The sequence below is a fragment of the Corvus brachyrhynchos genome, unplaced genomic scaffold (genome assembly GCF_000691975.1).
Source record: "Corvus brachyrhynchos isolate BGI_N302 unplaced genomic scaffold, ASM69197v1 scaffold187, whole genome shotgun sequence".
NCBI lineage: Eukaryota > Metazoa > Chordata > Aves > Passeriformes > Corvidae > Corvus > Corvus brachyrhynchos.
The window spans coordinates 111,705-139,177 of NW_008239050.1; the positions used below are offsets into that span (position 1 = coordinate 111,705).

General features: G+C 37.4%; 1 protein-coding gene across 4 annotated transcripts in view; it reads left to right on the forward strand.

Moving 5' to 3' along the window:
- PHF20L1 (PHD finger protein 20-like 1) overlaps window positions 1–27,473 on the forward strand; it is a 58,341-nt gene that overhangs the window by 15,390 nt on the left and 15,478 nt on the right. For 3 of the 4 annotated variants that reach the window (XM_017739045.1, XM_017739047.1, XM_017739046.1), the window contains 10 exons: window positions 17–169; window positions 817–948; window positions 5,736–5,818; window positions 9,479–9,731; window positions 11,704–11,889; window positions 12,094–12,300; window positions 20,341–20,445; window positions 24,578–24,742; window positions 25,131–25,312; window positions 27,213–27,312. In XM_017739045.1, the coding sequence (XP_017594534.1) occupies window positions 17–169; window positions 817–948; window positions 5,736–5,818; window positions 9,479–9,731; window positions 11,704–11,889; window positions 12,094–12,300; window positions 20,341–20,445; window positions 24,578–24,742; window positions 25,131–25,312; window positions 27,213–27,312 (1,566 nt within the window). Of the gene's footprint in view, window positions 1–16; window positions 170–816; window positions 949–5,735; window positions 5,819–9,478; window positions 9,732–11,703; window positions 11,890–12,093; window positions 12,301–18,628; window positions 18,848–19,043; window positions 19,101–20,310; window positions 20,446–24,577; window positions 24,743–25,130; window positions 25,313–27,212; window positions 27,313–27,473 lie in introns of all 4 variants that reach the window. The other variant, XM_017739048.1, reaches the window with a different exon arrangement.

Consider the following 27,473-nt stretch of genomic DNA (forward strand, 5'->3'; position numbering starts at 1 on the left):
GCCAAGAACAAAGCAGGAAGTAAACCTAGAACCAGTGCAAACAGCAATAAAGATAAAGAGGACAGAAAATGGCTAAAAGTCCCTTCAAAAAAGGAAGAAACCTCAACTTCTACAATCATGCAGGAAGTCCAAAAAAAGGAAGAGGAGCCTACATCTAGTGACACATTTGGTAAAAGCACATTCTGTAAATACAAAATTGGTTTTTCTGTAATGTTGAACTCCTGTTGTTAATTTTGCAATTAAGTAATAACCAATATTTCTATAAGAAAATGTCTCATTTGCTAGTATGATAACTTTGTGATACATAATGATAATCAGTTCAGAAACTATTTTTATCAGATAAATTTAATTCAGTCAGTATTTTCTCCTTGTGCTAAACTTCTGACTAGCTTAATCAAGAACAGAACATAATTTTTTAATTACTTCATTGTACAGTTTGGTTCATATTACTGCATCTTCATTCTCACCTATGAGATAATCCCTGATTCTTGTTCTAAGAAAAAAAATAATTCCAGTATGCATGATATATCAATACTCAGGAGTGCTTGAAACTCTATCTGAGTTGATAAGATCTGTTCATTTTAAGTCTTTAATGCTTATTTCTCATAATACTGAGTAAAAATTACAAATTTTGAGGTAATCGGCATTTTTGTTTCAGTATGTAATTCTAGATCTTCAGAATGTGTCATTTTCCTTTTTTACAGACATTTAAAGTTTCTTTACTGCATTATTCCACTAGCAGTTCTGAAATATTTAAGTATTTTGGGTGTTACGCATTTATAAAATGTGAGTTAATGAGGTTTTTCTTGTGTTTAGAAGTAGGATTTCCTGTAGTGGATGTTCCAAAGATGGCCTTTGTGCAGGCAGAGAGCACATTATCACACAAGAGGAAAAGTAATCTAGGCAACTCATTTCAGGCAAAGAGAGCTCGTCTAAACAAGATCACTGGTAAAAGACTTTATTTGTCATTGACTTTGTTCGTTTTTCATGTTGTGAAATACACATGCTTGTAAAGAAGGTGCTGAAGTAGATTGCATAGAAGCACATTCATGAGGCAGATGGTCACTGCAGTCTGTACTTGTTTGGAATTTTAAAGGAATCCATAAATGGTAAAATCTACCTGGTTCATAAATTGGTTGCAGACTGTACTTGGTCTTTTTAGTTTTTTAGGACGGTAGCCATCCTGAATGGATGAATTTCTTGAGTATGTTTTTCCTCCAGCTGTAAAGTTTTCTCCATTATTGGATGAATTTGGGGTCTATACAACTTCTTAAGAATGTCATGAATTGCATACTACCACTGTAAATTAAAGCTGTGTTTAGCTGTAGAGAAACAGAAAATATTTTGCCATAAAGTGAAATTGTTGCTAAAAAGAGTTTGTCATTTAGAAATATACAACACTACAAATTGAAGCTATAAAGATCTGAATTTTTTTTTAGTGTCTAGGCATTCACTCCCTACCTTTATTGCTCAAAGGTATTAATGGAAAACAGGGATATTACTAAAGAATGCATTCTATACAACAGGAAATGGAATAATTGGTCTTGTCTTTAAAAGCTGAAAAATGCATTTATTCCAAAATTTAATAGAAATTTACTTACCTGTGAAAAAATTGCTTCAATTTATATTTCTCCTAATAAGAAAATTGTGTTGCTAGCATTGATCCTGTCAATATTTTGGATGAAGTCGTATGTTTATAACTGTGCTGGGAAAGTATCAGATACATTTCAAAAGCTGGGTTGAAGAACGTTCTGAAGTCCCTCCCTTAACAGAGGAGCCCTTGGACACACTGTAAGATAGAAATTCATCCCACTCATTATTCTAGTAAATAATATTTAGTGTGAGGGCTGGTAGACTTCTCTGTCCTACAAATGAGAGGGGTTTTTTTTTGAAGTATATAAAAAGTCTTACTTGTTTCTATTAAACAAAAGCAACCTAATTTGCTAAAATGCATAGTGAGGGTTTTTTTCATACTTCTGGCTTATCCAGCCTTTCATTGGTCTGCAGTGGAGGATGTTTAGTTAGTTTTCTTATGAGAGTGGTTCTGTTTCAGTCTCTCAGTCAGTAGAAAATAAAATTATATGAACCATGGAATGGTTTGGGTTGAAAGGGGCCTTAAAGTTCACCTAATTTCCAATCTCTCTGCCATGGGCAGGGACACCTTCCACTAGATCTTGTTGCTCAAAGCCCCATCCAGCCTGGCCTTGAATACTTCCAGGGGTGGGGCATCCACAGCATCTCTGGGCAACCTGTGCCCTCACAGTAAAGAATTCCTTCCTCATATCTAAACTAAACCTACTCTCTTCGAGTTTGTCCTATCACGACATGCCCCTGTAAAACATTCTTTTGCAGCTCTCTTGTAGACCCCTTTTAGGCATTTGACTATAAGGTCTCCCTGGAGCCTTCTCTTCTCCAGGCTGAACAATCCCAATTCTCTCAGTCTTTGCTCACAGGAGAGGTGCTCCAGCCCTCTGATCATCTCTCATCCCTCCTCTGAACTCATTCCAGCAGATCCATGCCCTTCCTGTGGTGGGACTCCAGAGCTGGACACAGCACTGCAGGTGGGGTCTGAGCAGAATAGAGGGGCAGAATCACCTCCCTCATCCTACTGCCCACAGTGCTTTTCATGCAGCCCAGGAAAGTGTTGACAGCTCATGTCTGGCTTTTCATCTACTGTCCAGCTTTTCATCCAAGAAAGGATGAAAAGAATCTGTTCTTTTTGTACAAAGGAAGCAGTCTTTAGAAAAATCCGTCTTCCGCCTCCAGGATTGTCTCTCCTGGAAGGCTCCTTCTTTGGTTCCAAGTTTTGTTAATGGATGTCAAACCCATCAGCACCATTTCTACTCTCCCATAGTACATACATCCTCAGTTAAGTTCCAGTTTAATTGCTGCCATGAGCAGTAGTAGGATAAGAGGTAGAGACTAGTGATGTATATTTACAGAGCCCTGTTAATTTCTTTCCAATAGCAGTTAATAACAGAAGATACCAAAATCAGCTGAAAAACATTTACCTTTAGAAAACATATTTGCCTGTGCTTGTGAGTAGATTCTTTTTACGTCAGGAGCTTTATGAGAATCATAGCAGTGAGACAGGTTCATACAGACTGAACTGAATAATCAGAAACCATGATTTTGCAGCCATTGACCGTGTTACTATTTTAAAAACAGTGTGTCTGTCTCCACGAAGACATATTTGGCTAGCAGAGGATGTGTTACCTTTCAGTGAAAGTGTATTAATCCTTTAACTACTAGAAGAAAATTTTCATGCCTGGTAGATACTTTGCATATCTGTTCTCAAGTTAACACACTTCTGCAGCTCATACCATAGTAAGTTTTTTTTTTACTGTACATTTTGCAAATGTGACTGCTAATGATCAAACTTTTTCTTGCTACATGTTTATTTCTTATGCTTGAAATACTTGAATATACAATATATTGTATATCCATATACACTTGCATTGTGTCATTTTTGTCTCCAGCACAAGCTTTTAGATTTGAAGGAAGGTTGGGAATCACGCTGGTGTACCCATCAGAGTGGCTACAAAAGAATCGTGGCTGTAGCATTGTAGCTGTTAGGAAAACATTTGCCAGGTTTTTATGGCTGTATTGGGGAAATAGTGCAAAGCATGTGATTGCAGGAGGCTGTCTGAAGGGAACTCTTCCCTGGATTTCAGTTCAACATTCAGCATTTGATGCAGAAGGGTCTCTTTGTCTGCTGCAAGGCCCACAGCTGCATCAGGTGTTCTTTGCTCACCATTCAACAAAATAAAGTTGCTTCCTTTGCTCCTTCTTTTGCTACCAGCACTGGTAGAAATTACATTTCCCAAAGGTGAAGAATATCTCCTGTTAACCACATATTAATGTCTTCTTCCAATCAGTTTTGCTTCTGTTGGAATGTTTGCTTCCACATCACCTACTGCTGTGTTGGTACCTAAAACCAGATAATACCTGCAGTGAGCTTACAGAACAAAACATTTCTGGTTCACTGGGCCACTCCGTGTTTTTGCTTTTTTAGGTGCTCTTACAGACAGAGGATGGTGAACCTGTAGTCCTGGTTTGTAGTAGCTTGTGAAGTTGCTTTGTCCTACAGGCATGGTGCCTGGTTAGAAAAATACTTCATGGGGTAGAGAAAAAGGAACTAATAAGGATTATATATTGACAGATCTGAATCTAGATTCATTTCATGGCTTGAATTTCTGAGCACTGATCATCTAGCTAGAACTAAAAATCAGAGAGCCTGAGAATCACAGAATGACCTTAAAGGTCATCTAATTCCAACATTATCCACTAGACCAGCTTTCTCACAGCCCCGTCCAGACTGGCCTTGAACTCTCCCGGGGATGGGACACTCTTCTCTGGGCAGCCTGTGGCTTACAGAACCACAAAAGCTTCCTCGTAAACTGTAGTACTTTTTTTTTGTATTTAAAACTCCACTTCATTTTGAAAATCATTTTATGTTTTTTGATATAAATGCGTGATTGCCAAGATAAAGAACACTCTGATTTTTGCAATGTGATTGAAATAGGATAATTTAAGTTTAAAATGTTTATTTAGGTCCATAAAACCTAATTCTTTTATGTAGTCTAATGCAGAATTAAAATCTTACCTGATAATATTACTTGTTTTTGTCTAATAGGACTAAGTAAATTTCTGCTTTTCAGTTAACTTAAACTGAAGCATAACTTAATCTAACATAAGTAGTAAATGAGTTAAAACACCTGGTGTTTATTGTTGAATGCTGAAATTTTCTTTGTTTTGTTTTAATGTCCTGAACAGTTCCTGAGAGCCCAAACTTCACTAATTTATAATTCCTTGGGCATTGTGCACCTTAAAATAATTTTGGGCGTATCTGATTCATCAAAGCAATAGAAATTTCCTCTGAATTTGTCAAGTTATTTTTGAGGACTTCAACACTTCACCCTCAATACTGACATTCCCACAGATTATAATAGTAATTTATATTCAGATTTATAGTTTTCAGGTTTTCTCAATTCTGTTTTTTCTTAATGGCATAGAACTTCTTCTGTCTCTGCATTGTTAGGCAATTAAAGCTTTTGTGTGAGGTACAACTGAAGCTGTTGCCTTACGCTTTGCTGACAGAAAGCTTTCTTGTTTTTATATTGCCTTGTCTATTACAGATTTTTTGTAGTAGTGATATTATACATAAGTTTGTGAATGAAGTTACATATTCTAATATATTATTTGCTCCAAGTACGGTCATCTTATTGAGGTAATTTGGGAGCTCCACTGCTGAGAATATTTGTTTGGAAATTAAATCACTTGTTATGTTATGTCTCTGAAAGCTTTGTGTGTGTTAGAGTTAAGAAGTAGTAATGCAAATTCTGATGTGAATTTCTCAAAGACTGGAAAGGGCAGAGAGAGAAAAGTTTTGTAAGTAATTCTGATTTCAAAATTTAGTTACCATAGGTTTGGTTTTAAAGCTCAAGTGCTTGGGCTTTGGAAGGATGGCAAGGCTTTATTTTAGAATTGATAATTTGATTTTCATCTTGTGCCAAAGAAATGCTTCCTATGTAAGGATGCCATTGTTGGAATGTCCTTCAACTTCTTGTTTCTTCTAATTTAAAGTGTTCAGCTTTGTGTGGAGCCATTTCAGAACGAGTCGTGTTGTAGATTTATGCAGTTCATATTTCCTGTCTTGATATTTTGCTTCTTTTTCTACAAATTCTTGTTGCAAGGTGCTTCTAACTAAAAATCTCTGCAACTTTTCTCCTAAGGTTTATTGGCATCCAAAGCTGTTGTTGCAGATGGTGCTGAAAAAAAGGAAGGCAACAAAGAAACAGCTCCAGTCCTGGAGCAGGTATGAAATGGTAGAGTTTGATTCTTTTGCAAAGTTCCCACTGGAGTGTGCCATGGAGATGTAGTACCTACAACATTAAAATTTTCCCCTTCAGATATAACAGGGAACTGAACATTTATCTTATGTTTACATTTCTGGCAGAGCCAGAAGTATGGAATTTAATTGTCTCTAAACAACAGTGTTGACTTGAATTTCAATAATGAGCTTTTGTGTTAGAAAACTGACAGAAAATAAAGTAAAATAAGGTCTCCGTGCAACAAATATGAGGAGACCAGTGTCCCAAGGTCCAGTTTTATAGCTGGAACTACGACTGGCTTAGAAACAGGCCCTTACACAAATTTAGTTTGTGTTTGAAACAGGGTTTTTGACATCACATAGAACTTCTTTTAAAAGAAGTTTCTTTTATATTGTAAGAATTTGGTGTTGTAGGCTTGTATGTGTTTTATGAACTGCTCAATGAGCCATACATTTTGCAAGGGTGTGTATTTTAATAAATACAAAAAAGAAACTTTTAAATAATGTTAAGGGTCTGATTTTTAAACCTGCATATTGGCAGGATCTGGAGGCTGCCATTTTGTCTTTGGCTTATTGCACCATGTTCAGGCATTGCTTGACTCTGAGTTGTGCATTGTCTTGCATTTAAAAAGGGCTGAATGCCTGAGCATGGGAAAGCAAGCTAAGGGTGAACAGTAGTCTTGATTCAGGACATCTTTGCTTTCCAATTATTTAAATCAGAGCCTTAATGTAGTTTTAATACAGCTTTTTTGTATGCATTTTCATTCTTCTTTAACAGCAGCATTTGAACAAAGTAGCCTTGCCTCCTGCAATTCTTTAACGAGCACTTCTGTTCTTTAGCCCCGGCACACTCTATGAACAGTCCCTACCCCAAACCTGTTTTGGTATTTTGGTTGTACTGGTTCTTTAGAGCTGATATATAATTGCATTGCTCTGGTTTGTCCATTGATGCTGCATTGGATGAGTCAGTGGAACCTGATTTTCTGTTTTTGATGCTGTCACTGTCAGGGCCAGTGGAGCCACTGAGGTGCCGATGCATTGACCGATATTTTGCATAAAGGTTTACAGTGTATTGACATGACATTCCATTTCTCAAATTTTTGCATATTAAAGATGCTATGATTTTCTTGCTACTGTGTGTGATATTTTCAATGTGCAAAAAACTGTGAAATGGCTTACAGCATGTTGTTTTTGGGAGAATCATTACAATGTAAATCTTGCCATGCAGAATCCCATTGCAGTGAATGGGACTTTGTGGTTTACATAGACTGTGTATGCAACAGTATAAACTGCAGTGCATTATTTACTATAACCTTTTTGTTATTTCTTAGACTTAGTAACTCGGCTGTTCCTGTTTTATTGATCAGATATAAAAAACAAGATGTCTCTGTCATTGTTTACATGCTAATGGTCTGAAAAACCTCATTTTTTGGAAATACGAGTTAAGCTCCATTAAAGAGGCATCTAAAATCCCAATTTGTCCTATTCCTTTGCTTCTAACTAAAACCAGAAACCTCACAAACATTTAAATGTTTAACTGTGGGGAGGAAATGTTTTGAGCTTAAAGCTTTTTTCACTAACTTCTTGCCCAAACTCAAATTAAAATGGCCGAGTTATAAACCTCCCCAAAAAGTTTTCCAGTAGCGAAGCTGACATTCCTTAGAGGCTTTGTCTGCTACTGCTATAAAATTGAGTGGCTAAAATATCTTCTAGGTTTTTTTAATAATGTAATTCAGAATACGGTAGAAGTATTCAGGCCAATAGCCGAAAACTGACTCTGTTGATGAAAGTTTTTGTTTATATTTATACATTTTTAGTTTACCGTGGTCTTAAACCCAAAAGCTCAGACAATTAGTTGCAGATACAGTAGTTTATTTAATTGTATTAGGGTATGTCATGTTATATTTCCTTTTGACCAAGACCTGAGTAGATGGATAACATTAATTCATTAAGATTTTTAATGTTAATTTGTCCTGTTAAGAGGTTAAGCACCTTATCAAAATCTTAATTTAATTTTTTTAATCTTGTTTAAATAACTTTGTAATTTGAAAGTAATGGATGCTGTAGTATGTCTTTCACATCTGTGAAGATGAACAATAAAATTGTTTATTTACAAGTTACGACTCTAATTAATTTCTGGTAATACCTCTCATAACCAGCATAGGTATACTCTACAGTTCATGGAATATTTTATTTAAACGAATAAACTGCACTTAGTACATGTGTAATGGAGTTATTCAAGGTAGAGCTGATGTCTGCTGAATGGGATGTTTTGCACCGGATCTTTACAGGATAATCCCAGCGAGCCGTTCATATAGCATTCAGGGGCACCTTTTTACAGACATAGAATGTGCACTTGTGGGGTTTTGTTTTGCTTTTTTTTGTTTTTCCTCCATTGGAACATGGAAAGTTCTAGTGGAAAATAAAATTGCGATTTATAACAAAACTCAACAATACCATCAAATCACCAGAGATACGATGTTTCTAGTCTGGATAAAGTGGTGCACATGTTCTAGATATACCTCTCTGCTTTGTTAGTTATGGTTTTATTAGATGGTACCATGCTGTACGATGTAACTGGGACAAGAAGGGAGACAGGCCTGAGAAATTATGTTCAGATATTGTAGTTTGCCCTTATTAGGCAAGTTGTAACACATGCACAGTTTTGGTAATGTAGGAAGAACTTCCAGTTAAAAATTTAAAATGCTAATGTCTGTCAATGCATGCTAATGGTCTAAAAATAGCACTATTTGTGTTAAGAAGGATGAAAATTGAGGAATTTGGAGACATGCATTATATGGTGACTTTTTTTCCTTCAAAAACTATTTTAACTCTTCATCTGCTCATTTTCCCCCGACAGTTAGCAATCTATTTAACCCTGTGGTGCTAGAAGTTGTGATTTCTTCATGTTTGCACAAACATATAATGTGGTGAAATCCAGACTCCCAGCACTGAAAGGGGTTGTGTGAGAGTGTGTTGGAAACTTTTAATTGTTTTCAGACATTCCTTAAAGGAGCATTATCAACTTTTTCAGGTTCTCAAAAATACAAATTCCTTGTTAAATATAGTTTTCCTGAGGAACTCCTTTTATCCTCTGAGGAAGGATTGTTTGCTCATAGCAGTGCCAGAGTTCAAGGAGTGTCTGGATAACACTCCCAGTCATGATTCAGCAGCAGGCAGTCCTGTGAGGAGCAGGGAGGAGGACTTGGGGATCCTTAGGGGTCCCTTCCAGCATGCAATGCTCTGTGATGTGCATCAGTGTGTGTAGTCTGGCTGGGAACAGATGCCCTCCAGGTTTTACTGGGAGACTGCACTGACAGTGAAGACAAAAGAGAAAACTAAAAATACTTCATTGAATTTTTAAATTGGGAATAGAGGGAAAATGTTTTATTTTCAGGCTTTTTTGTAGGTGTTTCAAATAGTAAGAATTGAGCATTCTGAATACTGAAAACAATTGGTAGTGCTCCTTTAAAAAAAGCAAAATTTAATGTGATGCATTTTAAATAGTTTTCATTTGTACTTAAAATAATGTTGCTTTAATATGTGTTTGAGTACTAAAATTGCTTTTAAAAAGAGCAAAATAGAATACAAGAACTACAGCGAAGAAACTGAAATAAAAGTATCAATTTTTTATTATTTATTCAGGAGATTTCACCTAAACCACAAAGTCAGAAAAAAAATGAAGCTGATATTAGCAGTTCTGCCAACATTCAGAAACCTGCACTGTTATCCTCAACTTTGTCTTCAGGAAAGGCTCGCAGCAAGAAATGCAAACAAGAATCTGGAGATTCTTCCGGGTGTATAAAGCCCCCTAAATCACCACTTTCCCCAGAATTAATACAAGTCGAGGATTTGACGCTGGTCTCTCAGCTTCCTTCTTCTGTGATAAATAAAACTAGTGAGCACAGACATTTTAAAAAAAATACCGTAACTACTTATAAGAGATATACAGAAATTTTCTTTGGTTGTAAATGGCTATTGCTTTTAAAAATGAATCTGCTTTAAATAAAATGTCCAAGTGGGAGAATTAGGGGTAGCTCACTATTTAAAAAGTCAAGTCACATAATAAGGCATTTGAATTACTCTACCAGAAGTAATACATTTAAATAATATATTGATATTTATAGAGGCATGGCTTTTAAGGGTTGGCTTTCCCTCTAGCTTAAATCTTCACACTAGCATTAACAGTGATACAGGAAAAATCAAACCTCCCTTCTGAAAAGGGCCTGATTCATTAAAAAGAAAAGACGTACACCTTGGTGTGGACCTTTCCTTCTCTGAGAAACTTCACCTTCAGCAGGTTGACGTTCTGTACCTGTTGGCTGTGGCATTCTTCACCTTATGTGATATTTCCTCCAAACACGATGTGAAAGAGAAGATGGGTTCAAGATCTGTGGTGGAAAAATATAAAAAATTGTGTTTCCTTGTCCCAGAAAAATCCCATGGGTTTTCAGCTTCTTAACATGTGTGACTGATTTGCCAAGTACCAAAATACTGTTTATCAGAAGAATAGGGAAAGCTTTACGCTGCATGCTTGAATACGTTGTATTTTGTGAATATTAAGGTATTTCTATAATTTTTTTTTTGAGATTACGTTAGGTTTTTAGAGTTGTTTAGTGTCAGGTTCTTGGCTTAAAGAACATTAAATTATGAGGCCAAAGGTTAAAATAAGTGCAGGTGTCAGTAAGTCAAAAGCTACTTTTTTTTTTTTTTTTCCACTTTTAGAGTAGTAGTTGAGGATGGAAGACTCAACCTGCATCATGTGTTCCCCTTAACCTTGATTTTATAGTTTCACTTATAGGTTTCTTTTTAATCTTTGCTCACAGATAACTTTAAATGAGTGGGAAAGGGAGGGGTGCCAATTCAGCCTTCTTCATTTATTCAGTACACATTGGTAAAAATTGTATTTTGTCCCCACAAAATATTAGCAGTCATCCATATTGTAATACGCCTTCCATCCCCACCCCTAGAGCAATGGTAAGTAGCTTTCCTGGAGCATGCTTATATTTTGGATTAAGTTGGACTTCTCTGTAGCAATATTTTTTTAAATAGCTTATTTAAAACTTGGTTACTTAGTAGATTAGATCTTGTTAGTGTGGTCTTTTAATCTTTGGCTTCCACATTTTTTTTACCTCTACTGGAAAGTTGGTTTTGTCATGTCTTTATTTTTAAATCTGTATATCTGACTCTAAAAAGAAAATTTTGTGAAACTGAGTAATATTGGAGAGGTGTAGGGGAGTGTGGGTTTTTTGTTTTTAATGAATCAGGCCTATATTAACCTATATCAATCCTCCTCCCTCCCCTTTCTTTTTTTGTTAAGTGTAAAGTTCTGGAGCCTTCTTACTGTGCCATGCACTGGCAGTGTGCATTTGAATTTCAGTTGGGGTATTGATATCAGGTTAGCAGAAGGCAGGAGGTGGGATATAAAATTAAACACTGTTTTTGATTATTTTTTCAAGTTGTATGTTAACACTATCCATGACTTATTAGATCTTTAACTGTGATCATTTGTTCTGTTTATTGTTAAATCTTGTTGCCCCCTTCTATTATAAGTAGCCTACTTCCTGGGTTGTGTGGGGAGGGTTGCTTACTGTAAATACACTGCTTGCCTAAAACAACCACCTTTAGCAGTTGGGAAGTAGGTGCCCTAGTAATTTATAATAAGCAAAACCCAGAACCCTGTGTTGAGCATAAATCTTTCTTTGCTCCTGGTAGTCACAGTTTTGTAATTACTTCTACCAGTTTTGCTGTGACTGCCAGCTTTGCAAGCAAGAGCTACTTAAAGCACTCCCCATCTTTAGATCTCAAATGCTGCGGTAAGATGATGGTGTATCTCTCTGCTTCATGAACATTGAAAGATCTCTTTTTAGGTCCATCACAGCCAGTGAATTCCCCTAGATCCTACAAAAATAGCCAACGGAGAAGAAGATCACAGCGTTTAGCCACTTGCTCCTTGCCTGATGATTCTGTAGAAAAAGTTTCTTCTCCCTCTTCAGTTACTGATGGAAAAGTGTTCTCCATCAGTGGTCAAAACCAACAGTCATCAAAATTGGAGGGTAATGTATCTTAATCTAATAAAGAACTGCCCGAGAGAAATTGAATCATAAAAATTAGACCTTTTGTGGTTTTCAACTAATGGAATATTTTGACTTGCTGTAGCTAAAGCTGTATGCTGTTCCTATGTTATGTAACGCTGCAATCCAGACTTGTTTGTTGGACCCATGTATCTTTTTTAACATGACATTTTTTCTTTTATGTAGTACCTGATGTTGCTCATGTGTCACTTGAGAAGCGTGGACCATGTCTCCCTCTTGATTTAAGCCGTAGTTCGGAAGTTACAGCACCATTATCCACAGAATCCACTTTCCGTAATGAATATCCCAGTAAAGACAAGGAAGATATTCAGATGATTACATATCTTTCTTCCAAAGCAGTAACTGATGGAAGAGTAGCTACAACAGCGTCAGGTAAAGAGATTCAGTATACAACCAGAGAGATTTATAGTTGTAGGGTTAAAATGTGTGTGTATTCAATCCCACAGACAGAGGGGATACTTTTTATTTTCCTTTCTGCACACTCAAAAACCTGCCTCTCTTCTGGACTCCATTCATCTGCATATTCTTTGTCTTCACTGGCTTAGAGCTGCATTAGCACTTCTAACACGCTTTAAGGGGAATCTGAGAGTGTGGAATGTAGTAAGCAGTATTTCTTTCAAAAATATTTTTGCTAAAAGTTGTAAAAATAATTAATGAAGTGTTTACTAACATGCTGTTTTGTGGCTTTGGCTTTAAAACAGTGGTGTTCTTGAAGACAGTCAGCACTCCTCTGCTTTGCTTCTGTTTGCAGTGGAAATTCTGTCCTCTGCTTGCTACAAGATGTTACTTAAAAATATTTCTGAAAAATCATCAAAAACCTTTATATAGACTTGGTCACCGTCAAAATCAGCACAGAGCCCAGTGCTGCAACTCTGTGCTGCCTCTCCCTTTGTAGCAGTTTATTGTCTACTGTGGTTTATGTGAAACGCTTGGATAGAGGTAACCAAGAGATGTGGGGAAGGATCAGCAGAGTGGTTTGCAGCCCCTGAAAGTGGGATGTTTTTGTCCAGTGTATGCTAGGTGTTCACATAATTTTTTTTATAAATAAGTCTCCTATGTGGGTATTATACCATTTTTAACTGGTTTCCAAGAAGGAATTCTTTTAAAGCCTTTTAAAAAAAATTCTTGTTTTGTTTTGTTTCGTTTCATGAGAAAATTGTTCAGAAAAGTAGGAAGGGGGGAAAAAAATCAAATTATTATACGCTGTTTGGAAAGTTTTTGATAAGTGTGATTGATAGTAAGGGAGGACAGCATGACCTTAAAGGATAGAGTTATGATACTTAAACCATATTTTAGTCTATTAATCTATGAATCTCTTAAACTAATTTGTCAAAATAAGGGCTATGGGTATCTCTAGTGAGCCACCACTTAAGGTTTTTAAAATATTAAAATTAAAATATTACTTAATTTCTTGAGTGAAACCACGTGACAGTCTTCGTTTGCCCTTGATACATTGCACAGCAGTAGAATAACAGATTCCTGGGGAAATTACTTCTATAGGAGTCCTTTCTATGTCATGTCTCCTGCCACTAAGAGAAGTGCTTTTGGGAGATGTGTATTTGCCCACTCACTGAACAAGATCATAAAAGAAAGCAACAGCTTCCAACAAGCATCTGTTTCCTGTTTGGTAAAAGTAATTTCAGTTACTAGGAATTTAACTTCTGGCTTTTCTGATATATTTTCTGGCTCATTTTATTTATACTTGGTAATGCTGGAAGTTGCCTGCTCCTGTAATGGGCCTGACTCGGGGCAGAGTGAGCCAGTTCTAAACCCAGCACTCAGGAGTGTACTTTGGACCTGTTTGTTGAGCTGGGTTTTGGTCTTGGCCACAGCTGAAGCAATAACAGAAAGAATAAATTTCATTTAGAGCCACCTTTATTTAATGACTCAAAATTATGTGACATGTCCACACAGTTTGTGTCAGGGAAAAACATTCCCTGATAAGTTGTCTGTCGTTACTACTTGAGTTCATAGTGGGAAGCCAGAAGTGCTTCCAGCCTATACCAGAGGATAGTTTATACTGTATATAAAAAGGCTTAATGAGCCTTTTTTCATATCTATATAATTTTAAGAGTTACAAGCTCTAAAAGAACTGATTTGCCAGCTACATTTTTGTCTTCTGAGTTTTTACCTTCCAGACTCATCTATTTTGTTCCTAGTTTTCATGTATTACAGTTTTCCTTCATGCAATAAATGGGACTGTGTCTTGAGCTTTCATACTGACTTCTTGTCCAAATGTTAGAAGTTTTCAGTAGTTTGGAGCATCTAGCCCAACAGCTTCTTGGGTATAAGCTTTGTGGCCTGAAAGACTAATCTAAGCAGGTTGATATCTTTAATTTACAGATTTCATAGCAGGTTTTGGAGCTATCTGCCTCTGTCAATGGTATCACTAGGACTCTGTAACTGAAACTCATGTGTTTTGGGTTCATCTCAGTCTTTTAACTCTGGTGAAACGTGTTTATCCTTCTCATAATCTTAGAAGAAAAAGAAAAATGTAGATTTAAAGTTCAGGTTTGAAACCTTTGGAGTTAGTTTAGACTATTGAATAAATTTGTTGTGTTCTCTGCTTTAGAAGGCATTGTTTTGCCTTTGAAATAGCACAGGTTCTCAAGTCATGTTCCTGAAGCACACATAATTACACCAAATTCTTGCATGCTTCAGGAAAATTAATAGGATCCACTCTATTTATCAGTACTTTTCTGATTATCTGTTTAAACAATGGCAAGCAAATATATACAGGAGAGGTGCCCAAAGCTTTCCTCATTCCTATCCATTCTTGAGATAATTGAGAAGAGTTAAATTTGTGTTATGCAGAAACATCTAAGTGCAGTTTCATACACTGCACTGTTTACCATTATGTATGCATTGTGACTCTGTACATTACAAATTGAGAACTCTGGTGTAAAATCCAAACTGTTCTGTAACTGACCTGAAAGAACTACTATAAATCTGCATCTGTTTTGTTTCAAAGAGTTTAAATCCACAGTCAGTCAGAATACTTGCAAAACACTGTAGATTTGCCATTCTGAATACATGAACTTCAGGTCTTTCTGTAGTTGTGCTTCTCTTTTAAATTTTTGGTAGTTTTTCTTGGTTTCTGTAACTCTGCACCATTTATGTTAGTTTAACTGTTGTATATTGAGCAGACATAATTTCAGCAAGCAATCTGGGCTTTGAGATATAAGTAAAAGGAAGATACTGTTAACACTTACTAATCTAGCAATATAATATTTGTAATGCTAATATAATTTATTATTGCTAGCTGCTATATCCTATCCTAACGCTTATAGACAATGTTGCTAGTATGGTAACATTGGGTTAACTATATGGGGAAAATTTGCATTTAAGACTAAAAGAAATAAAAACATTGCATACTTTTATATAATTTCCTTGGTAACAGGTTTACTGCAGCAGGAACAAGAAACAGCTGATGTACAAAATTTTCAGTAAATAATATAGGTCTCTTTTTAAAATCTCTTGCCAGTGTTTACCTTGCTTGTAAGAGGGATGAACTATGGTTCATCTTGTTACTTGCTGTTGTTACTTTGGGGCTGTTTGTTTTACTCCAACCATCTATTAACAGAGTTACTCCCTAATTTGAATGCCTGCCATTCTAATCTCTGCCCAGAAGTTCCCAGTTTGGGTTGGTTATGAGGCAAGCAAGAACCTTTTCATGGGCTTATTCTTCCTAAAGACATCATTTTGGGCAGGGTCCAGTATTAATCTGTGATAGACACTTAAAAGTCTGTTTAGGTATAAAATTGATCCTATACACTGGGAATTTGAAACACTAAATTAAATATGACCAGCATGATTGATATTTCTATCGCAATAGGATTTAAGTTGTGTATTAATGCAGATGATGATATTTATGATATTACTTGAAACATGGAAAGCCGTGAAATAGAATATCAGTCAACAAAATAAGTTGCTTCAGATTGCTACAATTCATTTGAACTTGATGAATCTCAGTTAGCAGTAGCACTGCAAGCCCAGCTGTGCTGCTGTACTTGTGGCACAGCATCCTGTCCTGTGCCTGTACTTGCATGAGGGGGCTTGTGTCACTTCCCTGTGCCATAACAGGATGAGTAGCACTGGAAACATGTCATTAACTGGACTGGGAATGCTGTGGTTTGCATTTCTTTTTAATCTGAAATTAGTCTTCTAGTGATAAAATTGATCTTGGAACAGTGACAAAATCAGTAGTTTACCAAGTCCAATCTCTGGTCGTCTTTGTGCTGAGTGTTAACTGCAGACCTCCCACGTTCGCTGTGTGGGAGGTGGCTGGCTAGACTCCTTAAGAGGAATGAAATTTCAATTAAAAGTAGCATTTCAAAAAAAAAGGTAGCATTTCCATAAAGGAACTAATATTTTTCTGGTTGTATTTGTTACTTGCCCTTCCAACTGACTACCTTGTCTAATTTTGTGGTTATATGTAAAGCATAGTGATTGCACAGTTGAAAAGTAGACTTTTCAAGCCTTAACACTTTATGTAGGATTTGAGAATTTAAGAGTCTTAGTCTAAAATGATTTTCAATGAAGAAAAGTAAAAGCCAAGAATGACATTGCAGTGTATACAGCATTATAGCAATTTTTATTTTCAGATTACTACAGAAAGGCAGTTTGGAGAGTTCTGACAGCAAGATGCGTATTTGCTTGACAGCAGCAGATTTCTGCCCAATATAAGTGTTCCCTCAAACAGTTATTGATTACTTTGTCAAATGTGCTTGAATATTATTGAGATCCTGAAATTTGTTTTGTTGTGGCTGTTGGTATTAAAACATATTTGGATATCAGGTCAGGGTTTCTTCTCAATAATAAAGTTTAAATACTAATTCATCTAATGTTGAGACTAAATTTCCCTTGAGGTTGTTTGGATGGAGTGTTCTCACATCTTTTCATCAAAATGGCAGTGACCTAACTGAATTACGTGCATTTGGGTGATCCTTTTGCACTCTTTTTAGAAATGAGACAAGACGTTGATAGCATGATGATGTGGGAAAGTGTCACTTTTTTCTTTTACTAATGTGCTAAAATATACTTATTGCTCTACAGATGGCAGAGCAGTTCAGTCCTGTAACAGAGACAAATGGTAATTAGGAAACCCAAGAAAGGAGTAATTTGGATAGTGTTTTGTGTCAATGATAAGTACTCCAGCAAGCTAAATGCACTTGAAATACAGACAAAGGCAAGAGCCTGAATTAGTCTTAAAAGGATTATGGTCTTAGGTGAGATGGTTGATTTGAGGCAGTGGAAAGACTCAGGTAGCCCCAGCCATGGTGATGCAGCTCGTGGCATGTGGCAGGAGCCAGCACCAGAACTGAGCAGCTGCTGCTGCCTGGATTGCATGGTCCAGAGCTGTCCTGCAGCTGGGGACATCTGGCATTTCAAAGTGCTGTGTGGTGTGAGACGGGATGCACCACTTTCTATTGCTCTTTCTGGCCCTGTGGCTTTCTGACTGGTGGCATTTTGGTTGCGTTCCCAGGAAGGCTGGTAGGAGTGGGAGTGGGTGTTGTGTGAGCTGTGCTGTATCCCAGTAGAATTTGGTTGGTCTGTCCTAGTCGGGAAGGCCACTGTACAGGGTCAGCCCTGAAGTGTTGTCTTTTCCCCAGAATCTTTTTATGACTGATGAATTTTCTAAATTATCTTAGTGCTGCTTAGTGCATTCTCAGCTCCGTATTTTGTCTTGTTGAATATCTTGACCAGTAGCAGGTATTTTTCAGGATTTTTATTTTTTTAATTTTTTTTTATTTTTACATGGTAATGCTTTTGTTGGGCTGTTCTGAGAGACACCGAAGTTAACTTGTGCCTCCAAGTGTTTACAGCTGGCATGGAAAAACGTGAACCCCTTATGACTTCACAGAGCTGCATTTTTGTACAGTATGTCCTTGGCATGGTCCTGAAATGTCCTCAAGGGTCTGATAAAAATTAGGCTTTCCTGATTACACCTAGATGAAACTTGAAGCTCTCACAATATTGATGGACACAGTAATAGAGAGTTTTGAATTACCTCAGTAATGTTCTTTATAAATAACTTTTATTTTAGTTCGATTATTTTAAAATTATTATAAATATTAGCAGTGAAAATTATAATTTCAGTTTTGTTTTGTTTTCAGTTTGTTGCTTCCTAACTTGCATCAGATAAAAAGCTAAAAAAACAGCTACATATTTCACTGAATAAACTTTTCTAAATAGTACAAGATAGAAATTACCCGTATATGATGCTGAATTCTGACAAATCACAGTACTTTTGCAAATAATTCAAATGTGGATTAATGAAAGTGAGTTATTTTAAGTATTAAAATCAATGAAAAATTCAATTACCAGAAATGTTTTATACGTAGGATTAAAAATGTTGTACCAGAGCTTAATTTTTCTGTAAACATAATGGAGCATTAACTTAAATGATACTGACAGTGTCAGCACCTTTAGCTGTTACTCTTGTGGGTTTCTATTACAGTGAAATACAGGAAACAAAAAGGCTTAGAAGTGTCAGCAAAAGCACATTTTAACCAGTACAGGCAGTTTAAAAGCGAGTGCAAATTCCAAAACATAGGAAGAAACCTTCTGTGGGATGTATTGTCTTGTATGTAAGACTAAGATCTAGACATTCATATGCAGTAATTATCTGATAAGTGTGATGATGATATGACCAATATTTTCATTTCAGTGATGAGTAAATCCATCTTCTTGTTTTCAGCACCCTCGTCCCATGTACATGCCTTGCATCTGGAAATGCCTTTAACCAGTAGTCTCAAGTTACCCAAAGGGAATAGTAAAAAAAAGAGGTCTTCCACATCAGTGAGCTCTGAAGGGACAGAGACACAGTGCTCTGTGCCCATAAAGGAGAAATGTTTTGAGAGTCTGAAGGAGAAAATATTAAAGAACATGATTGAGAAGGACAAGCATTCAGAAGTTGGTAAACTACAATACTTTTTGTTTCCAGTGCTTTAGACAATAAAAATAATTGTAAAATGACATGAAAAATAATTGTATTGTTTGTATGTTTCTTGTTACTGTGTGCCATTAGGATTTTTTACAGTCTAATGAATTTTACAAGAAAGTAGGTCATCAGCCAGACATTGGCCTTATGGCATATATTCTTCAATTTGCAGGTGCAGCTAGAATGGAAAGAAAAGGAAAACTGGAAGAGAAAAGTTCTTCAACATATGGTACATAGAGAGCAATATTATTTTTAGGAAAAAAAGAAAAATTCTCTAACACTTAATGTCTCTGAAGAGCAGATGTAAAAGCATAAAATATTTCCTGGGCCCAGCTGCACTTTTTGTTTGTTAAGGTCTTACAAAAAGTTTTTGTGTATATGACAGGTTTGTTATAGAAGAATAATTTGTAAGATAAAATGAAAGTGCCCATAGCAAGGATTTTGAGGGATCCTAAAGTACTTATAAACCCACTGCCTCTGGTTTTTCATTTGAATGAGGTTTTTTTGGTAGAATGAATAATACTGGCTGTTTCATTGTACTGTCAGACTTGAGATGGGAAGAGCAAACAAGGGTTACTAGCAAAACATTTGTCAATTTATGAAATAAAATATAAATTGAAGAGGACTCTGGTTTTATCCTGTGTTCAAAATAAATTATTAGAGACTGGCAAGAATTCAGAAGTGATTCTGCCTTGTTTTTTCAGGAGGTAAAAGTTTTGTCTCTGTGTTCCTCAAGAAGATAAGACTGATCCAATTTGTGTGCAGAAAACAATCCTGACTTCAAGGCTTATTTTTTGTAGCAAGTTAATTTCCTTATTATTTGTCTCCTACTGATAACTTAAGAAATAGAGTGAAAATGTGGGATGTATTTTGTCTGGGGAGAATTAACAGGATAAAAATAATTTTTCAGAGTCAAAGTACTTGTCCTCATGTGTATACCAACAGTGGTTAAAAATGAACTGCAGCGTAAAAAATGAGTCAAATTCTAGTCAGAATCAGTTTTCTATGAGGATGCCACTGTATAGTGCAGGGTGCTGACAGCAGCAGCAGATTTGTGATACTGAAATTTCCTTCAAGTGTCTTTCTGTAGGCCTAATACGTGGATTTAGGATAATGTAGCCTTTATAATTGGGAATTTTGCACTTGTGAAAGCTTTTTCTCTTGCCCAAATCTTTTTGTTATAAACTGTAAGTAAAATAGAAGTTACAAGCTATTTATATGATACTACATATTTTGTGTACTTTGCTGTATTTTTTTCTGCTATGATGTCTTACTTTGAAATACTTAAAATTATGCTATTTGTCAAATGAGATTTCTTTGAACTGTTATATCAACTATTAATAAGAGATGTGCCAAAGATATCAAGTAAATTAACTGAATCATTTTGATCTGACTAGACAACTAGAGCACTTGATTTTGAATGCCTTGTTTAGTTTAAGCTGCTTTAAATTGTTTAATTTTTATTTCAGCTAAAAAGAAAGAAAAAGAAAAGGAGAAAAAGGAGAAGAAGGAAAAAGATCATAAACCAAAGCAGAAAAAGAAGAAGAAAAAAAAGAAGAAATCAAAGCAGCATGGTAAGTTCCATTTATATTTTTTTAAAGTAACTGAAATCGCCCAGTATATTTCTAGCATTAGATAGTAAAACTTGTTTGTAAACAATATGGATGTAAAATTTCAGACATGTCCAAGAGTAAGTTTTAGTGTTAAATATGAAAAGGGCACTTGGGTCTGTGACTTCTCTTTTTCTTGTATTTCTAGCCTGTCTCTATGTGATAGACATACATATTTCATAGATGTTTTTTCTTCCTCAAAAATACATGCTTGTTGTTTTCATCTCTTTAAATTCTTTGTTTGAAGCTCTGTATACGTGTCCTATATATTTAGCTTGGACATTAAAATTATTCTAGTATCTAGTTTGTTGCTGAATTTCAGTGGTTTACTGTATGCAATGCACCCCCTCTTTAACAGTTAATCCTTAACAGCTGAGGTTGGCATCTCTGTTGTAACAGCCTTGTCTATTGCCTTGACAAATGTTTTTTGTCAAGGATTATTTGTTTCTCTGTCCAAGATTTGTGCTCTAACATGAAAATGCTTCCAGATCATGCAGTTCTTGAGTGTGAATTGCAATACTGTAGGTTTTGTGTACCTCACCATCTTTATACTGGAGTAATATAATTTTATGCTATAAACTTCAATTGCTTATTTTACCTAAAAATCATTGGGAGCTTCTTACTTGCACTGGGAAGGCATCTAAGTATTTACAAGAAGATGCTGATAAGGTGCTAGGTATGTGCCCAGTATTGTTCTTTGGTTTTGTCTTCTTGTGGTTATAAGGTGGTTTGTTGTGGGCTGGGGATTTTTGTGGTTTTTTGTGGGTTTTTTTTGGTTTTTTGGCTTGTTGTTTTTTGGGCGTTTTTTGTTTTGTTTTTTGGGTTTTTTTGCTTTTTTCTGTTGTTGTTCTTTTTTATCTCATCTTTTTATTCCTTTGGTGTTTTTACCAGCTTGTCTTGAAACTTAGAAGCTTGGCAGAGGTATCATATTTAGGTTCCAATTTCTAGGGGTCTCACCCAGTGTTTGTAAATATGAGAAGAAAATATGCTTAATGCCTCAACAAATAGAAATCTTAAATCCAGATGCAAAAGGCAGAGTGAGTAAAAATTGAGTATTTTATTCTTTGCAAATTCATCTTGTGAAAATCTGGGTTTAGCAAGGCAGAGGTATTCAATATGGATTATTTTTTAACTGGGGAAGAAATGAAAATACTCTGGTGGATTCTGACTCCAGTGTCTGACCCTGAAAAAGCTGATCTGTCAAAAGAAGCAGCACTCTCTCTCCAGGACTATCCACTCCAGGTGTGGATAGATGTGTAAGGGTGTGAGGCATGCTCCTTTTGTTTGAAATCAAATTGAGGCATCTTGGGGAAGAAGACGGAATGGGTACGTTGGGTGTCCCAGGTAAGTTTTGCAAAAGGCTTTAAGACAAACCAACAAACCCCAACAAAAACTGTTTTTTGTGCTCCAAGTGTGTGTATGATTTACTGACTGTATAAAACCCATGTGTAGCAGAAGGTAGGTAACACCTGGTTTTTATGCTGCTCTGTTGCAGTGAGGTTGAAAGCCATCCAGCATGAAGTACAGCTGCTCCTTGGGTTGACTACAGTGAATACACTTGGGAAATGCTGGAGATAGTGTGCATTGGACAGAGACAGTAAAGGGAAAATTGACTTCATGGAAGGTTATCTAGGAGAGGATATTGTGGAACCCATAGCAGGAAAACTGTAGTTACAGGTGAAAGCAGGAGTGCTTCCTACAGAAGGATCAAAGTGCAGTAATCTGATTACTTGCTTGTATTTGAAGTATTAAGTTTGATGGGTAGCTACTCATAATTACTGATTAAAGCCATGGGCATGCTCAGGGTCCAGAGGAAGGCCACAATGATGATCAGAGGGCTGGAGCACCTCCCCTATGAGAAGATGCTGAGAGCCTGTTTAGCCTAGAAAAGGCTGGGGGAAGACCTTGTAGTAGCCTCCTAGTACTTACAGGAGACCTACAGGAAGGATGGGGAGGGACTCTTTAAAGGGAGTGTAGTGATAGGGCAAGGGGTAACAGTTTTAAACTGAAAGAGGGTAGATTTAGGTTAGATATTCGGAAGAAATTCTTTTCTGAGGGGATGGTGAGCCAGCAGAACAGATTGCCCAGAGCAGTTGTGGATGTCCCATCCCTGGAAGTGTTGAAGGCCAGGTTGGATGGGCCTCTGAAAAACCCGGTCTACTGGAAGGTGTCCCCTCCCCATGGCAGGGGGCATGGAACAAAATGATCTTTAAGGTCCCTTCCAAGCCTAACTATTCAATGATTTGCAATTACATGGCTTTCCTAGGACAGTCTCTCCAGTCATTATGATTAGGGACAGGGTTGCAAATATGTTTCTTGAGACTGTTGAAAATAGTTTGTATTAGAGGAAAAGATAGGATGCTGTTATCAATATAAATGTCAGTACCACTGTATGACCAGCAGGCAGAAGCACATGGTGTTGTCTATGCTTGTGTGTGTGTTACAACAGCCTCATCCTGCTCCTTTCTCTGGCTGAGCAGGAAGATAATACAGAGGTGTGTAAGTGGGGATCTCTGCAACAGGTGGGCTCAGACACTGGCTACCAGTAGCTCCTCTGAATCCCAGTCTTTCCAGTTTCTGGTGCCTGCAGATACAAGCTCAGGGGGCAGCAGCCCCACTGCAGTACAGACAGTCTCACTTCCGTGCGCATTCTCTCACACTCCCAGCACTGGCCAGGACTCCCCAGGTCCCCAGAGCCCCCCCACCCCAGCTCTCCTGCTTAGAGAGGCACTTCCACCCAGAGCTTGCCCTTGCAGACCCACTGACCCCTTGCTCTCAGGCCATTTCACCTGCTCATTAGCTGGTCCAGCTTGATCCATGCAAGCAATCAGACACTTGGACTGGCTGCAGGTGCTGTAGCATGAGCTCTTGGGCCTCTGTGACCAGAGATCCCTGGCATGGGGCTGGCACTGCAGTCACTGCAGTCTGAGTGCTGGCATCACAGATACACGGACCTTTCGACCTGCAGTGCCACTCCATTTGCTGGCACACGGACCATGTACACACCTGAACCCTGAATGGAGAGCTCCTCCCCAGTGTATGAGATGGAAATGAGATTTAATAAGAATCACAGAATAGCTGAGGTTGGAAGTGGAGGTGCAGTGGTCCAACCCCGTTGTCCTGGTGCTGGTTGCCCGGGATTATGTCTAGACAACTTTTCAATGGCTCCAAGGAGAATAACGTACAACCTTTGCCATCACAGACTGGATGCAGGGCATGGCCAGATGGGTGTACTGACCACAAAACTATTAATGCATAACTGGCCTTTTGTATCCTGTTATTCCCTCGTTCTCCCTGTAATTGCTCTTCCCCAAATCTCTTCAGTCCATCCATTTTCCCCACCTTTATTTTCTTCCCTGGACATTTCATAATAAGTCATTTGCAAACCCAAAATGATTCTGCCCCACATCCCATAGTGTCCCCCACTGGCAGCCCACTGGGCTGCAACTGCCCTTAGTCCAGAAGATGATCCAGAGAGCTGCTGTGGGTAACAGATCGTGAGGGGTTTCATGCATGGATAATGGAGGTGATGGCACTGCTGGGAGAGTCTGAGAGGGGCCTGGCCAGGGTGTGTTTGTTGTTTGCCTGCCCATCCTCTTCCTTTGGGGCTATGTGTATGTACTCTCCTGGGATGCTCCCTAGCCCATTCCTGGACCTTTTGGCCCATTGATGTCTCCTGGGATGGGCCGGGGAAGATCCAAAGGCAATTTTCTTTGGGCTCCCTGTGCTCCTCTGCAGGGGTGCAGACAAGCTTTTACAACTTAAACTGACAGGGTCATCTGTGGTTGCTTCTAAGTAGCAATGCTGGTAGTGCTGCAAGCAGACCTAAGGCAAAAGAGAGAGTCACCAGCAGCATCTCTAAGGATAGCAGATGGTGCAGGATGAATATGTTTCTTACTGGAAATTTTTTAATAAAATGTTATGAAGAGCTTTTGCCATTTCTTATTTACAGTTTCATCATCCTGATACCTCAGCATTGATATTCTTTACTTGTCAACATAATGCTGCGGTATAATCTATACACAATATTCTTTTGGGGGTTTTTGTCATGAATTTTACTTTTGTAAGAGCGACTTCTTTTCTTTTAACTTTTCAGATTATTCGGATTATGAAGACAGTTCTGTTGAATTCCTGGACAGGTGCTCCTCTCCTTTAACGCGGTCCTCGGGCAGCTCTCTGACTTTGCGCAGCATGTTCTCAGAGAAGAACACTTCATACCAGTATCCAAGAGCTATCCTGTCCGTTGACCTTAGTGGAGAAAGTAGGTTGAATGAACAGCAAATTACAATTTATATGTTTAATTTGTTAAGAAAGAGAATTTTAAAGGAAATAATTTGGTTTATGTTTGGGATTGTAGCCATAAATACAGTGACTGATTTATCCTTCATCTATTTAAATCAAAATGCTTACACTCCTTAAGCTGTTCTGCCTTGTACTTGCTTTGGTTAAGTGTTGGTACTCTGCATCTGAGGAGAGCACGTTAAAGGGACTTTGCAGAATTCATCTAGAAATCTCATATACCAGCAGTGTGTTTGAGAGCGATTTTTTTGCTAATGCAGATTAAGATTTTTAACTGTCGAAACTCCCTGTATTTCTGTGAATTATTGTGTCTCTTCACACACAGTTTCACATGTATTTATTTTTATTAGACCTTTCAGATGTGGAGTTCTTGGATGATTCTTCCACAGAGAGTTTGTTACTTAGTGGTGATGAATACAATCAGGATTTTGATTCAACTAACTTTGAAGAGTCTCAGGATGAAGATGATGCTCTCAATGAAATTGTTAGATGCATTTGTGAACTTGATGAAGAAAATGGCTTTATGATTCAGGTAAAGAAGTTTGGTGTGTGGAGTTATATTTTCCGTGAGTTTTGCTTGTGCAGGTGCCCTTTTGATGTGTCACAGACTGAAATTATGTAGAGAGCTGTACATAAGTGAACAAGAACAAAATATTTCTTTGTTCTGCACTTGGTTTGCCTCTGTTCAGTGGATGCAGAGCTGTTGCTCTAGGATGGAGTTTCTGTAGCAATTTGATACGTAGGACAAATTTGTAAGGAAAGGTAACCTTTCTTTGAAGTCAGCTGATAAATTTGGAATAAAGTATCCTTTGCCACAAACCGTTACTTCTCTTCCCCAGACCATCCTGATTATACGAGCCCTTCTGGTTTGGCTCTTGTGCTTTGCAGTACCACTTATAGAAACCTCTCTGCTCACTGTAAATGTCCCTCTGTGTGCAACATGTCTCCCGTGCAGACACTAAATACTGTCAGTACTGTGATGTGTGTTTCATCTTTAGAATAGCACTTCTCTCACACTGGGTATTAGTACCAGGTTTTAGAAACTGCTGAGAATTTACATCTTAAGTTGGTATAAATAAAATGGAAGAAGAGTATACCATGTCTGCACAGCATTCAGGTGTTGATGGATTGCAACTCCTGCTGCTTATTTCTTTGTACTCCAATGAAGAGACCATTTCCCATCCATGAGTAATTTCAAGTCTTTTTTGTCAAGGAGTTTATAATGCAGTGATTAAATCAGATGCAGAAAGCAGTAAGGAAGAACTCAGTTGCCAATAATTTAAAAAGGTCATGAACTTCCTGTGGTTTTTACCCCCGTTCAAAAAACAGGTTTGTATTCAACTATTACTGTGGTACAGTTCCTGTTGACAGTATGGAGGCTTTTAGTCAAGATTTAAAGGAAACAAGTAGGGCTGTCGTGTTAGTGGACTTAACTCTTCTGGAACTGACAGAGCCCTGGCAATGGAAGGCACACAGGGTCTCTCTGGGAGCAGGTTGAATTGCAGTGCTGTGTTGGAGGAACTGAGCAGGAGTTTGGCTGTGGTAACAATGTGGAAAAATGGACTGGTGTGGCAATCTTTGGAGACACAAGAGAATGATATTGTAGCTGTAGTGACAGGAGGAAAGGTGGCTTTGGTGTTTTAAACAGGTTGATGCTCGAAGGCATGTCAAAGCAAAGAGGGGAGATTTTCAGCAGTGAGCCAACAGGTATTTAAAACACTGGCAAGCACAGAGTTGAGAAAGGGAAATATCTTTTTAAGAGGTAGTTTCCTGCCTGTTTTTGAAGTCTAATGGCCTGATTTTTCCTCTTCATGCTTGTCTCACTGAGAGCAACCAGTTTGCTGTTTCTAGGCTCTCATGTCTTACCACTTCTATTTTGCTCTCCTATTCTCTTGTTTCTCCTCTTTCATTTTCTCTTCATTTTCTTTTTCTTTTAGATTTTCCATTGGTGCGATATTAAAAGCACATCTTTCTAGCGCACTGGAGAGATGCTTTGTAAATATAAATAATTAAACTGAAGAGTTTTCTACTTTTCACTGTTATGCTGTAATGTATTACATTATCTTTCTACTTTACTATAATATTATACTCCTGTCTTATGTTTCAGTACTAAATATGTAGGTGCTAAAATACTGAATGTTGTAATAAAATTCTATTAAATAATACATCTTCAGTTTCTTTTTTTTTTTTTTTCTCCAGTCTGGAGTTTGTGGTTGAGGTAACTTTCAGATCTAGAGCTCTTTTTTTTTTAGCTTGATGTCTTTGTCTACCCAAGCACAAATTGCCCAACTAAAATAATCTTGCTCAAACCAGCTATTTAAATTAAACTGCTGTTCTCTGGATTTTGATGATACAAGAAGTAGCTTCTGAGTTTTTGCATCTGCTTGTCTCAGTTTTAGTTTTTGCTTTTGTTGTTTTTTTTCTGATGTCAGTGTGAAGAATGCTTGTGTTGGCAGCACAGTGTATGCATGGGACTGTTGGAGGACAGCATTCCAGAGCAGTACATCTGTTACATCTGCAGAGATCCACCAGGTATGGATAAAACACCTTTATCTTCAGCCCTTCTTGGGATTTTTGAGCAGATATGTTATGAATTTGCTTAAATTGTTCAAGCTTTGTCTGTTCTGTGTTACTTGTAAAGCTTCTTTGGGGCAAGTGATTCTAAGTTTGGCTCTGAGCAGAAACTTACTTTT